The 12,839-nt window shown below is 41.4% G+C and overlaps 1 protein-coding gene across 3 annotated transcripts in view; it reads right to left on the reverse strand.

Moving 5' to 3' along the window:
- Positions 1 to 416: 416 nt before the first annotated feature.
- The window catches only part of LOC126251704 (uncharacterized), a 220,334-nt gene continuing 207,911 nt past the window's right edge, over positions 417 to 12,839 (reverse strand). For 2 of the 3 annotated variants that reach the window (XM_049952298.1, XM_049952296.1), the window contains 2 exons: positions 1,039 to 1,200; positions 418 to 946 (listed from right to left, as the gene is read on the reverse strand). In XM_049952298.1, the coding sequence (XP_049808255.1) occupies positions 864 to 946; positions 1,039 to 1,200 (245 nt within the window). In that variant the 3' untranslated portion in view covers positions 418 to 863. Of the gene's footprint in view, positions 947 to 1,038; positions 1,201 to 12,839 lie in introns of all 3 variants that reach the window. The other variant, XM_049952297.1, reaches the window with a different exon arrangement.

Raw genomic sequence — 12,839 nt, forward strand, 5'->3', positions numbered from 1 at the left:
TTTTGTCGATTAAATGGTATCTGCACAGTTCTGCACTTTCAAGATGCGCATTTTGACAAACTATAGTCAAGCTGTCATAAGAGAATCCCGATAGGTGTAGTTGTCCAGCCACGCCAGCTTCACGCACCTACCTCAACCAATCACATACCATGATTTTGTAAATGTCACTATTTTTAATGCCTCAGCACTGATGCAGCTATGCAGATGACTGTTGTTTTTGCCCGCAGTTGTTAGTACTATGTAGGTGAAAGCTCATTAATTATCTCAGTTGCTCATATGCACCTGTGTATGTTCTACACCTTCTCTCACAGCCTTCCATATCATCATAATATGTCTTACAATGTTGAAAAACAATTGATTAAGTTCAAAACTGAAGAACCAATCAGTTTTAATAACTATATTATGGTCTTGGTTGACAGTTACAATTTCAAGGTAAGTACAGATCTGGTTTTTTACAAATTTTTATACAGAGCTTTTCACTAATATTATTGTATTTTAAAATAAATAATGAAGTGATGTTTTGAAGTTCTTATTTGGTTGGCACTATAAGAAAACAGATATACAATAGGTATGTGCAACATTTACTAAATTTCCACATCTCTTCTGCAATTTATAAGTTAATTGTATACAATAAAGGCATTAAGTAGTGTGATGATTTTGCACTTGGCACATATAGCCAAAGTAATTACAGCCTGTTTATACGTAAACAGTTGATAAGGGAACTGTACATACTTTTATCTTTTACAGCACTTCATTCTCTTAGTTCTATTTGCTTTCGTCTTCCTTTAACCAGCAGTTACTAAAATATTAATATACAGTAATTTCAGATATAAACAGCCAATAAAAACAATCTGATTGATACGCTAAAATAAACTGAATGATACAAATAAAAGAAGAAAAGTAATACAAATTGTATCCTTGTGTGTCACTCCACTGCTCTTTGATCCTGGAAAAGATAGGACAATGACAACAAATGCATCTATACTCCATTAGACAAAGAGCAATCTATAGATACTATAATATTTTAACATAACATACTTGTTTTATCTAATGGATCACTTGCTCCACATTGGCGGTATGATAGCTGTGTTTTCCTTTTCGAACTTGGTACATAACCAGGAATGTAAAGACTAGGTGCAGCGAGTCTTCCAGTGCCCAAAAGCCTGCTGAAATCCTGCTCTAATTGATTTGCAATAGGACCTGAAAATTTGTATACAATAATTTATGTATTTTTTTTTCTTTTTGTTACAGAATAAATATACTAAGAAAGTTTTGTGCTACCACTAAATGAGAAATGTAAAGGGCTAATGACTTAAATTATCAAATGTAAGGCCCTTCATTTCATAATTTATTTTCTTGTTGGCTTGAAAACTGTGATTTCAGTGACTTATAAATTTTTTCATAGCATGTATGGTCATCAGATATCCTGAAGCTGAAACTGATCTTTACTCTCCCTAGTGGCAGCCTCCTCTTTCTGTTTTTTATATTGCCTCAGCTGGTTATTCTCTAGCATTCCTGTGGTCTTCAACCAAAAATTTGTGGTGTATCTTATTGCAGTATTTCTTTTCCACATTCTTATGGAAGCTACAAAAAACGATATGTGACCTGATGATTAGGGCTTAATGTCTCATTGACAATGAGGCCATTAGAGACAGACCACAAGCTAAGGTTATTTTTTAAGGATGAAGAAGGAAATCAGCTGTGACCTTTAAAAGGATGTATTCCAGTATTTTCAGGGATCAATTTAAGGTAATCTTGGGAAATCTATCTGGATGGTCAGTTATGGATTTGAACCATCATCCTCCAGAATGTGAGTCTAGTGCACCAACCACTATGCCACCCCCAGTTGATGACTGATGAAAGGAAAGGCTGTCAATCTGATAGTAAGACTGGGAATCACTATACAAGGAGGAGTCCAACAAATGTAAACAGCATAAAATTGGACAAACAAGACTGAGGAAGGAATGTACCTATGTTCTGATGGGTCTGTCTTGAGCATTTGTAGTAATAGGATACAATATTTACAATACTGCTTCAGAATCATATTTAAATGATTAAAATTGCAAGATCACAGATTAATGTTAGTGCAAGATAAGCCACTGCAAATGTGAAATGCTGGTACATTAATAACTTGTGTAACCACAAGAATGTTGAATGCAAGCATGCAAACTTGCATGCATTATGTCTTGCAGGTGCTGAAAGTCAGTTTGTGGGATGGAGGTCCATGTCTGTTGCACTTGCTTGGTCAAAACAGGGTCAGTTAATGCTGTTTGTGGATGTCATCCAATAACATCCCTTACGTCTCCCATATGGAGACAAATCTGGTGATCAAGCAGGCCAAGGCAACATTTTGACACTCTGCAGAGCATGTTGGGTTACAACGGCGGTATGTGGTGGAGTGTTATCCTGTCGGAAAACACTCCCTGCAATGCTGTTCATGAATGGCATCACCACAGGTCACATCACCAGACTGATGTACTAATTTGCATTCAGGATCTACATCTACATTTACATTTATACTCCGCAAGCCACCCAACGGTGTTTGGCGGAGGGCACTTTACGTGCCACTGTCATTACCTCCCTTTCCTGTTCCAGTCGCATATGGTTCGCGGGAAGAACGACTGTCTGAAAGCCTCCGTGCACGCTCTAATCTCTCTAATTTTACATTCGTGATCTCCTCGAGAGGTATAAGTAGGGGGAAGCAATATATTCAATACCTCATATTCGATACGCACCCTCTCGAAACCTGGCGAGCAAGCTGCACCACGATGCAGAGCGCCTCTCTTGCAGAGTCTGCCACTTGAGTTTATTAAACATCTCTGTAACGCTATCACGGTTACCAAATAACCCTGTGACGAAATGCGCCGCTCTTCTTTGGATCTTCTCTATCTCCTCCGACAACCCGATCTGGTACGGATCCCACACTGATGAGCAATACTCAAGTATAGGTCGAACGAGTGTTTTGTAAGCCACCTCCTTTGTTGATGGACTACATTTTCTAAGCACTCTCCCAATGAATCTCAACCTGGTACCCGCCTTACCAACAATTAATTTTATATGATCATTCCACTTCAAATCGTTCCGCACGCATACTCCCAGATATTTTACAGAAGTAACTGCTACCAGTGTTTGTTCCACTATCATATAATCATACAATAAAGGATCCTTCTTTCTATGTATTCACAATACATTACATTTGTCTACGTTAAGGGACAGTTGCCACTCCCTGCAACAAGTGCCTATCCACTGCAAATCTTCCTGCAATTCGCTACAATTTTCTAATGCTGCAACTTCTCTGTATACTACAGCATCATCCGCAAAAAGCCGCATGCAACTTCCGACACTATCTTCTAGGTCATTTATATATACTGTGAAAAGCAATGGTCCCATAACACTCCCCTGTGGCACGCCAGAGGTTACCTTAACGTCTGTAGACGTCTCTCCATTGATAACAACATGCTGTGTTCTGTTTGCTAAAAACTCTTCAATCCAGCCACATAGCTGGTCTGATATTCCGTAGGCTCTTACTTTGTTTATCAGGTGACAGTGCGGAACTGTATCGAACGCCTTCCGGAAGTCAAGAAAAATAGCATCTACCTGGGAGCCTGTATCTAATATTTTCTGGGTCTCATGAACAAATAAAGCAAGTTGGGTCTCACACGATCGCTGTTTCCGGAATCCATGTTGATTCCTGGATAGTAGATTCTGGGTTTCCAAAAACGACATGATACTCGAGCAAAAAACATGTTCTAAAATTCTACAACAGATCGAAGTCAGAGATATAGGTCTATAGTTTTGCGCATCTGCTCGATGACCCTTCTTGAAGACTGGGACTACCTGTGCTCTTTTCCAATCATTTGGAACCCTCCGTTCCTCTAGAGACTTGCGGTACACGGCTGTTAGAAGGGGGGTAAGTTCTTTCGCATACTCTGTGTAGAATTGAATTGGTATCCCGTCAGGTCCAGTGGACTTTCCTCTGTTCAGTGATTCCAGTTGCTTTTCTATTCCTTGGACACTTATTTCGATGTCAGCCATTTTTTCGTTTGTGCGAGGATTTAGAGAAGGAACTGCAGTGCGGTCTTCCTCTGTGAAACAGCTTTGGAAAAAGGTGTTTAGTATTTCAGCTTTACGCGTGTCATCCTCTGTTTCTATGCCATCACCATCCCGGAGTGTCTGGATATGCTGTTTCGAGCCACTTACTGATTTAACGTAAGACCAGAACTTCCTAGGATTTTCTGTCAAGTCGGTACATAGAATTTTACTTTCGAATTCACGCATAGCCCTCCTTACACTAACTTTGACATCGTTTAGCTTCTGTTTGTCTGAGAGGTTTTGGCTGCGTTTAAACTTGGAGTGAAGCTCTCTTTGCTTTCGCAGTAGTTTCCTAACTTTGTTGTTGTACCACGGTGGGTTTTTCCCATCCCTCACAGTTTTACTCGGCACGTACCTGTCTAAAATGCATTTTACGATTGCCTTGAACTTTTTCCTTAAACACTCAACATTGTCAGTGTCAGAACAGAAATTTTCATTTTGATCTGTTAGGTAGTCTGAAATCTGCCTTCTATTACTCTTGCTAAACAGATAAACCTTCCTCCCTTTTTTTATATTCCTATTTACTTCCACATTCAGGGATGCTGCAGTGGCCTTATGATCACTGATTCCCTGTTCTGCGCTTACAGAGTCGAAAAGTTGGGATAGTGCACTCAGCAATGAGTGACATTAGTCACACGATGCTCTGTCCCTACCACCCATCCTAAACATCTGAGTGTCCAAGTCTATATCTGGTAAATTGAAATCTCCACCTAAGACTATAACATGCTGAGGATATTTATGTGAAATTTATTCCAGATTTTCTCTCAGTTGTTCTGCCACTAATGCTGCTGAGTCGGGAGGTCGGTAAAAGGAGCCAATTATTAACCTAGCTCGGTTGTTGAGTATAACCTCCACCCATAATAATTCATAGGAACTATCCACTTCTATTTCACTACAGGATAAACTACTACTAACAGCGACAAACACACATGTGATCTATCCTTTCTAAACACCATCTGTGCCTTTGTAAAATTTTCGTAGAATTTATCTCTGGCTTCAGCCAGCTTCCCGTACCTATAACGATTTCAGCTTCGGTGCTTTCTATCAGCACTTGAAGTTCCGGTACTCTACCAATGCAGCTTCGACAGTTTACAATTACAATACCAATTGCTGCTTGGTCCCTGCATGTCTTGACTTTGCCCCGCACCCTTTGAGGCTGTTGCCCTTTCTGTACTTGCCCGAGGCCATCTAACCTAAAAAACCGCCCAGTCCACGCCACACAGCCCCTGCTACCTGTGTAGCCGACTGCTGGGTGTAGTGGACTCCTGACCTATCCAGTGGAACCCGAAACCCCACCACCCTATGGCGCAAGTCGAGGAATTTGCAGCCCACATGGTCGCAGAACCGTCTCAGCCTCTGATTCAGACCCTCCACTTGGCTCTGTACCAAAGGTCCACAGTCAGTCCTGTCGACGATGCTGCAGATGGTGAGCTCTGCTTTCATCCTGCTAGCGAGACTGGCAGTCTTCACCAAATCAGATAGCCGCCGGAAGCCAGAGAGGATTTCCTCCGATCCATAGCGACACACATCATTGGTGCCGACATGAGCGACCACCTGCAGATGGGTGCACCCTGCACCCTTCATGGCATCCGGAAGGACCCTTTCCACATCTGGAATGACTCCCCCCGGTATGCACAGAGAGTGCACATTGGTTTTCTTCCCCTCTCTTGCTGCCATTTCCCTAAGGGGCCCCATTACGCGCCTGACGTTGGAGCTCCAAACTACCAGTAAGCCCACACTCTGCGACCGCCCGGATCTTGCAGACTGAGGGGCAACCTCTGGAACCGGACAAGCAGCCATGTCAGGCCGAAGATCAGTATCAGCCTGAGACAGAGCCTGAAACCGGTTCCTCAGACAAACTGGAGAGGCCTTCCGTTCAGCCCTCCGGAATGTCTTTCGCCCCCTGCCACACCTTGAGACGACCTCCCACTCTACCACAGGTGAGGGATCAGCCTCAATGCGGGCAGTATCCCGGGCAACCACAGTCGTAGTCCGATCGGGGGATGCATGGGACGAGCTGGCCGTCCCCGACAAACACCCATCCGGACCCCCACAGTGATGCCCATTGGCAACAGCCTCAAGCTGTGTGACCGAAGCCAACACTGCCTGAAGCTGAGAGCGAAGGGATGCCAACTCAACCTGCATCTGAACACAGCAGTTGCAGTCCCTATCCACGCTAAAAACTGTTGTGCAAAGAACGTCTGAACTAATCAACAGAGAGCGCAAACAAATCGACACAAAATTTAAACGGTTATTAAAATACAAGATTGCCTAGTAAATGCAGTAATGCTGTTACTTGCGCACTGCTGACACACTGCTCGGCGGCAGAAGGAGACTATGCGATTTTACACTATTCAGGTACTAAAACGCGATGCTACAACTCTCAAATACTATAATACGCCCGAAATTTATGAATTAAGCAATGCAAGTACCAAAAACACACAAAGAAATTAAGAATTAAACTATGTAACAAATGAGTGAGCTAGGAGTATATGACTTGCTGCTGCAGCTGCTTATCCAACGGCGGCAGGGAGCAGGATGTGTGGGATAACAAGAATGCTCATGCTGTCATACAAAGTTGTGCCTTAAATCATAACTCCAGGTGTAGGTCCAGAGAGCGTAGCCCACAGACAGATTGGTTATAGAACTAAAGTGGCCTCCATCTAACCATCACAAGGCCCTCAATGGAACCAAGGCACAACCACCTTTCACCAGAAAACACAACAGACCTCCACCTTGCCCTCCAATGAGTTATCACTTAACACCATTGGAGATGCAAATGACAGTGGTTTCGGGTCAATGGAATGCATGCTACAGGGCACTTGGCTTTAAGCTGTCCTTGAAGTAATTGACTTGTAACAGTTCATTGTGCCACTGTGATGCCAGCTGCTGCTCAAATTCCTGCTGCAGAAACAGCATGATGTGCCAGAGCTAGACACCAAACAAGATAGTCTTCCCTGTCGGTAAGTCATGTGACCATCCAGAGACCAGTCCTTTTGCGACCATACATTCTCGTGATACCTGTTGCCAGTAATCATGTACAGTGGCTACATTCCTGACAACTCTATGTGCAATATTACAGAAAGAATATCCAGCTTGTTGTAGCCCTGTGATACCTGTTGCCAGTAATCATGTACAGTGGCTACATTGCTGCCAACTCTATCTGCAATGTTACAGAAAGAATATCCAGCTTGTTGTAGCCATATTATATGACCTCATTCAAGCTCAATGAGGTGTTGACAAAGGCATCTTTATTGCCTTAAAGGCACTCTTGAATAACATCCACTCACCATGTCCAATCTCGAAGGGAACTAATGCTCACAACTGTTACAACACATTTTTAAAGCAAATCTGATTTTCATCTTCATAGTGGTATTACTGGTTCCACTGTTATGTGACTGGCATGGAATTTGAATAGACATCATCTTTCAGATGTAAAAGAATGCCTACCAACTTTCATTTATGTTGCACAACTCATTCTTGCTGTTGCAATTATTTCTTCCTTCAGTGTGTACTAACTCTGACCTAAGTTTATCTCTCCATAGAAAAGAAAATACTGTTGCTTCAATGGTCTACCTACAACTTTAATGTACTGAGAAGGTGGTCACGTATTTGTATGGCAATATAATTTGATGGTACTAAAGTTCTGAGACGGAAAGTCTCACTCAGTCTACACAGTAATATTTTAATTAAATTTAATTTATTTAGTTATGTATTCAGTGGATAATTTATAAGATTAAGAGTAATGTAAGAGAATACTCTTACATTTAAACAGCCTTATGAGAAAGACAGCAACATGCAATACACGTAAAACATTGAGCAGACGATAGCCACATGAAACAAGGGACTGAGTGGTTTCATTTCCATCCTTACATGTCAGATACACTCTCTGCAGATTCTTTTGAGTGGGGTGACAATATTACCTGGTCATGAGCAGAATCAATGCAGCTGAAAATGTCTGCGTGCCAAAAAGCAAAATTTGATCACTTGCACAAAAAGCTAAAAGATACAGACAGATGTACAGTAATTAATAATTAATCTCACTAACAAACATCTGGACAAAGAAACAGCAAAGTTTCTTGCCAAAGGGCTAAACTTTAAAACTACTCAAAAAATCCTACCAATAGCAGATTATATCAACTCCATGGAGCATATTGTAGCTTCTCTCGGAAGCAGCAGATGATGTCTGCCACGAAACCTATACAGCACTTTCCAAGGTGCCAATGTTAAGCTCCAACATGTCCAAGAGAGAATGAGTAGCACTGAGAAATCTGTGTGGGTACAAGGAAACTACTTTTACCAGCTGACAAGGGTAATGCTTCTGACCTAACGTTACATGTGGACTACAATATGAAGACTTTCAATTTTTTGAATGACAGTGGTTACAGACAGATAGATGTCAATCCTATGAACAAAATCGAGAGGAAGATGATGACACTTCTCACTGAGGTTCTTAACACATGAGCAGCAGTGCCAACTCAAGAATATGGACTTCTTAAGGTACACAAGAAAGAAATTCTTCTTAACACCCATAAGAGTAACATTGGCACACTTACATAGCAGCTGGCAATGTATCTGAAACTCACTCTCCAAGATTATGTGGGGAAGTGCAACCACCACATTCCCAACTCTGCTGACTTTGTACATCACCTCAGTCAACTATGGCTACAGGATATGGATATTATGATCAGTTTTGATGTAATCTCCTTCTTTATGAGAGCTCCACTTTCTGATTCATTGGAACTAATCACAGAAAAGTTCAACAATTGTTCACAGAATTTTTAGGCACATTATGACGTCAGCTTATTTCCTGTTTTAGAGAAAGTATTATGAACAATCCTATGGTGTGGGAATGGGTAGTCTAATATCGCCTGTCATGGTGAACCTATACATGGAACACTTCGAGCCAAAGTTGAAACCAATGTCTTTTTGACAACAAATTTGTGATTTGTTCACATGGTGCAGAAAAGCTTCAAGAGTTCCTGGAACATGTAAATTTTATCCATTGCAATATAAAATTCATGATGGAATTTGAAAAATAAGGCTAACTACATTTTCTCAAATTTCACTTCATTCATCCTTGCTAGAAAGGATGATAGGATGACAGCCAATATTTATACAAGCAGCAATAAATAAATCAACATTTGTATTTTCCTATCTGATTTATTCCAGAGACAACTGGTTTCTGCATTCTATTGTGCCATCATCAGGCAATACAAAGCTCCACGTCAAATGTAATGTGTGCTGTCAAAGCACAGATAATTCTAACTGAATTCAAACAAAAGAACATAACACTTACAAGCAAAAGAACATAACAGTATGTTAACACCCAGTCAAGAAAACCAAAAGCACAAAAACAAATGATGTTACTTCTCTGTTTTGTCAGCATTTGCGTAAGTGTACATATAGATTACTATGTCATGAGGATTGTGTGCTAAACCAACAATAGTTCAGGTTGGTGTATGGTATGTTTTAAAATTAAAAGTGACCTCAGTCTCTTTATAATAAGATGTTAGATATCTCATGGTCCATACAAGGTTTTCTTCAGTAATTTATGTGTTAAAGTGGGCTAATAAACTTATTTCACATCTGTTTATTATCCAATGACAAACACTAAAGTTTATATTTCCATGTCAACTGTGGAATATACGGGGTTATTACAAATTATTGAAGCGATTTCACAGCTCTACAATACCTTTATTATTTGAGATATTTTCACAATGCTTTGCACACACATACAAAAACTCAAAAAGTTTTTTTAGGCATTCACAAATGTTCGATATGTGCCCCTTTAGTGATTCGGCAGACATCAAGCCAATAATCAAGTTCCTCCCACACTCGGCGCAGCATGTCCCCATCAATGAGTTCGAAAGCATCATTGATGTGAGCTCGCAGTTCTGGCACGTTTCTTGGTAGAGGAGGTTTAAATAAACACTGAATCTTTCACATAACCCCACAGAAAGAAATCGCATGGGGTTAAGTCGGGAGAGTGTGGAGGCCATGACATGAATTGCTGATCATGATCTCCACCACGACCGATCCATTGGTTTTCCAATCTCCTGTTTAAGAAATGCCGAACATCATGATGGAAGTGCGGTGGAGCACCATCCTGTTGAAAGATGAAGTTGGCGCTGTCGGTCTCCAGTTGTGGCATGAGCCAATTTTCCAGCATGTCCAGATACACGTGTCCTGTAACGTGTTTTTCGCAGAAGAAAAAAGGGCCGTAAACTTTAAACTGTGAGATTGCACAAAACACGTTAACTTTTGGTGAATTGCGAATTTGCTGCACGAATGCATGAGGATTCTCTACCGCCAATATTCGCACATTGTGTCTGTTCACTTCACCATTAAGAAAAAATGTTGCTTCATCACTGAAAACAAGTTTCGCACTGAACGCATCTCTTCCATGAGCTGTTGCAACCGCGCCGAAAATTCAAAGCGTTTGACTTTGTCATCGGGTGTCAGGGCTTGTAGCAATTGTAAATGGTAAGGTTTCTGCTTTAGCCTTTTCCGTAAGATTTTCCAAACTGTCGGCTGTGGTACGTTTAGCTCCCTGCTTGCTTTATTTGTCGACTTCCGCGGGCTACGCGTGAAACTTGCCGACCCGTTGATTTCCCCTTACAGAGGCATCCAGAAGCTCTAAACTGCGCATACCATCGCCGAATGGAGTTAGCAGTTGGTGGATCTTTGTTGAACTTCGTCCTGAAGTGTCGTTGCACTGTTATGACTGACTGATGTGAGTGCATTTCAAGCACGACATACGCTTTCTCGGCTCCTGTCGCCATTTTGTCTCACTGCGCTCTCGAGTGCTCTAGCGGCAGAAACCTGAAGTGCGGCTTCAGCCGAACAAACCTTTATGAGTTTTTCTACATATCTGTAGTGTGTCGTGACCATATGTCAATGAATGGAGCTACAGTGAATTTATGAAATCGCTTCAATCATTTGTAATAGCCCTGTACATTGGTTACAGTATAATGACATAGCATCAAAGGTTTTGTAGCCTTTGGCAATCTTCATCTTATGTACCCTCAACTAAGATAAAAAGTCTTGTTTGTAATATTAAAGATGATCAGCATCTCTGAAGGGTAAGTACATAACATATTCCATGCAAATGTGGCATGTCTTATGTGGGCCAGACTATTAGAAAAGTTGAGGAGAGATGCAAGGAACATCAGCAACACACCTGACTCAATCAACCAAGCAAATCAGCTGTCACTGAGCACTGATTCAAATATAATCATGAAATGAAATACAATTGCACCAGCATAATGATAAAAACACCAAGTTTCTGGGAAAGCATAATTAAGGAGGCTACTGAAACAAAGATGTTAGAGAACCTAATAAAAGGGAAAGACATTTCAATTTAAGTAATGCTTAACATCTGGCACTCAAGTTATTAAAATTATGCTGGCCATCACATCCACCAGAGTTAGAAAGAGCTGAGAGAATTTGCGTTTCACAGAATCTCTTACAAACGAAGGAGCATAAGGACATAGTGAGCATCAGGAATAAAAATCAGCTATAAAAAGTAGTGTGAGGCCAACAATATTTCACAGTTTGGTCAAAGTACAAGCAACAAGTACACACAGCAGCAAAACTCACAGATCTAAAGAAGTCATCTGTGCCACCTGTCGAAATATTGTGCAGAAACAGAAAACAACAATCCAATGGGCCAGAAGCACATTATCAAGTGACTGAAGATTGTGTGCAGACACACACACACACACACACACACACACACACACACACACACACACACACAGAGAGAGAGAGAGAGAGAGAGAGAGAGAGAGAGAGAGAGAGAGAGAGAGAGAGACCATTGTAGTCTGACTGAGGCAAGTGGCTGTCTGGCACAGATCAGCTGTGGTAAACATAGAAGATATGAGTGGTAGAAGAAATGAAGGTGTTTTAGAAAATCAGAATGAGAACACAGTAAAATACGATAATCACAGGGACATAAACAGTCTCAGGTCAAGTAGGATGTTTGCTATAGCACTTCATGATGCCGTGGAAGGCAGAATATAGAAGACAGTTTGGAATGGGTGCAGATGCCAAGAAATTTAACTTAAATCAAAGGTGCATAATTAGTGTAAAGCCGGAGTTGCGAACCACTCACTGAAGTCAACTATGTTGCGCTAAATAGTACGCTACATGGCCACTTTCCACTTTTTTTTTTGTAAATTATTTTTTTCCTTTTTTCTTGATTGACATCTTTCTTAGAAGTGAAATATTTTATTGAAATAAATATATTATATACTTTTTGGCACTGATAACAGCAGTGGCCATCATGGCAAAGGAGCATTGAGGCCTTGGTATGATGCTGGAGGGAGTTGGTATCACATCTGCACACACAAGTCTCCTAATTCCCATAAATTTTGGCGGGGGGGGGGGGGGGGGGGGGGGGCGGGTGATGAGCTCTGATGCGACATTCAATCTCATCCCAGATGTGTTTGATCAGGCTCAGATATGACGAATTGGGAGACCAGCACATCAATTAGAACTCACCACTGTGTTCCTCGAACCACTCAATCACTCTCCTGACCTCATGATCTGGCACATTATCTTGTTGAAAAATGTCACTGCCATCAGGAAATATGATCTTCACGAAGGGGTGTACGTGGTCTGAAACCGGTGTACGATACTCCTTGGCCATCATGGTGCCTAGCACGACCTCCAATGGACCCATGGAAGCCTACGTGATGCTCCCCATAGCATAATGGAGCTGCCACCTGCTTGTATCTGTCGCA

The sequence above is a fragment of the Schistocerca nitens genome, chromosome 4 (genome assembly GCF_023898315.1).
Source record: "Schistocerca nitens isolate TAMUIC-IGC-003100 chromosome 4, iqSchNite1.1, whole genome shotgun sequence".
Lineage (NCBI taxonomy): Eukaryota > Metazoa > Arthropoda > Insecta > Orthoptera > Acrididae > Schistocerca > Schistocerca nitens.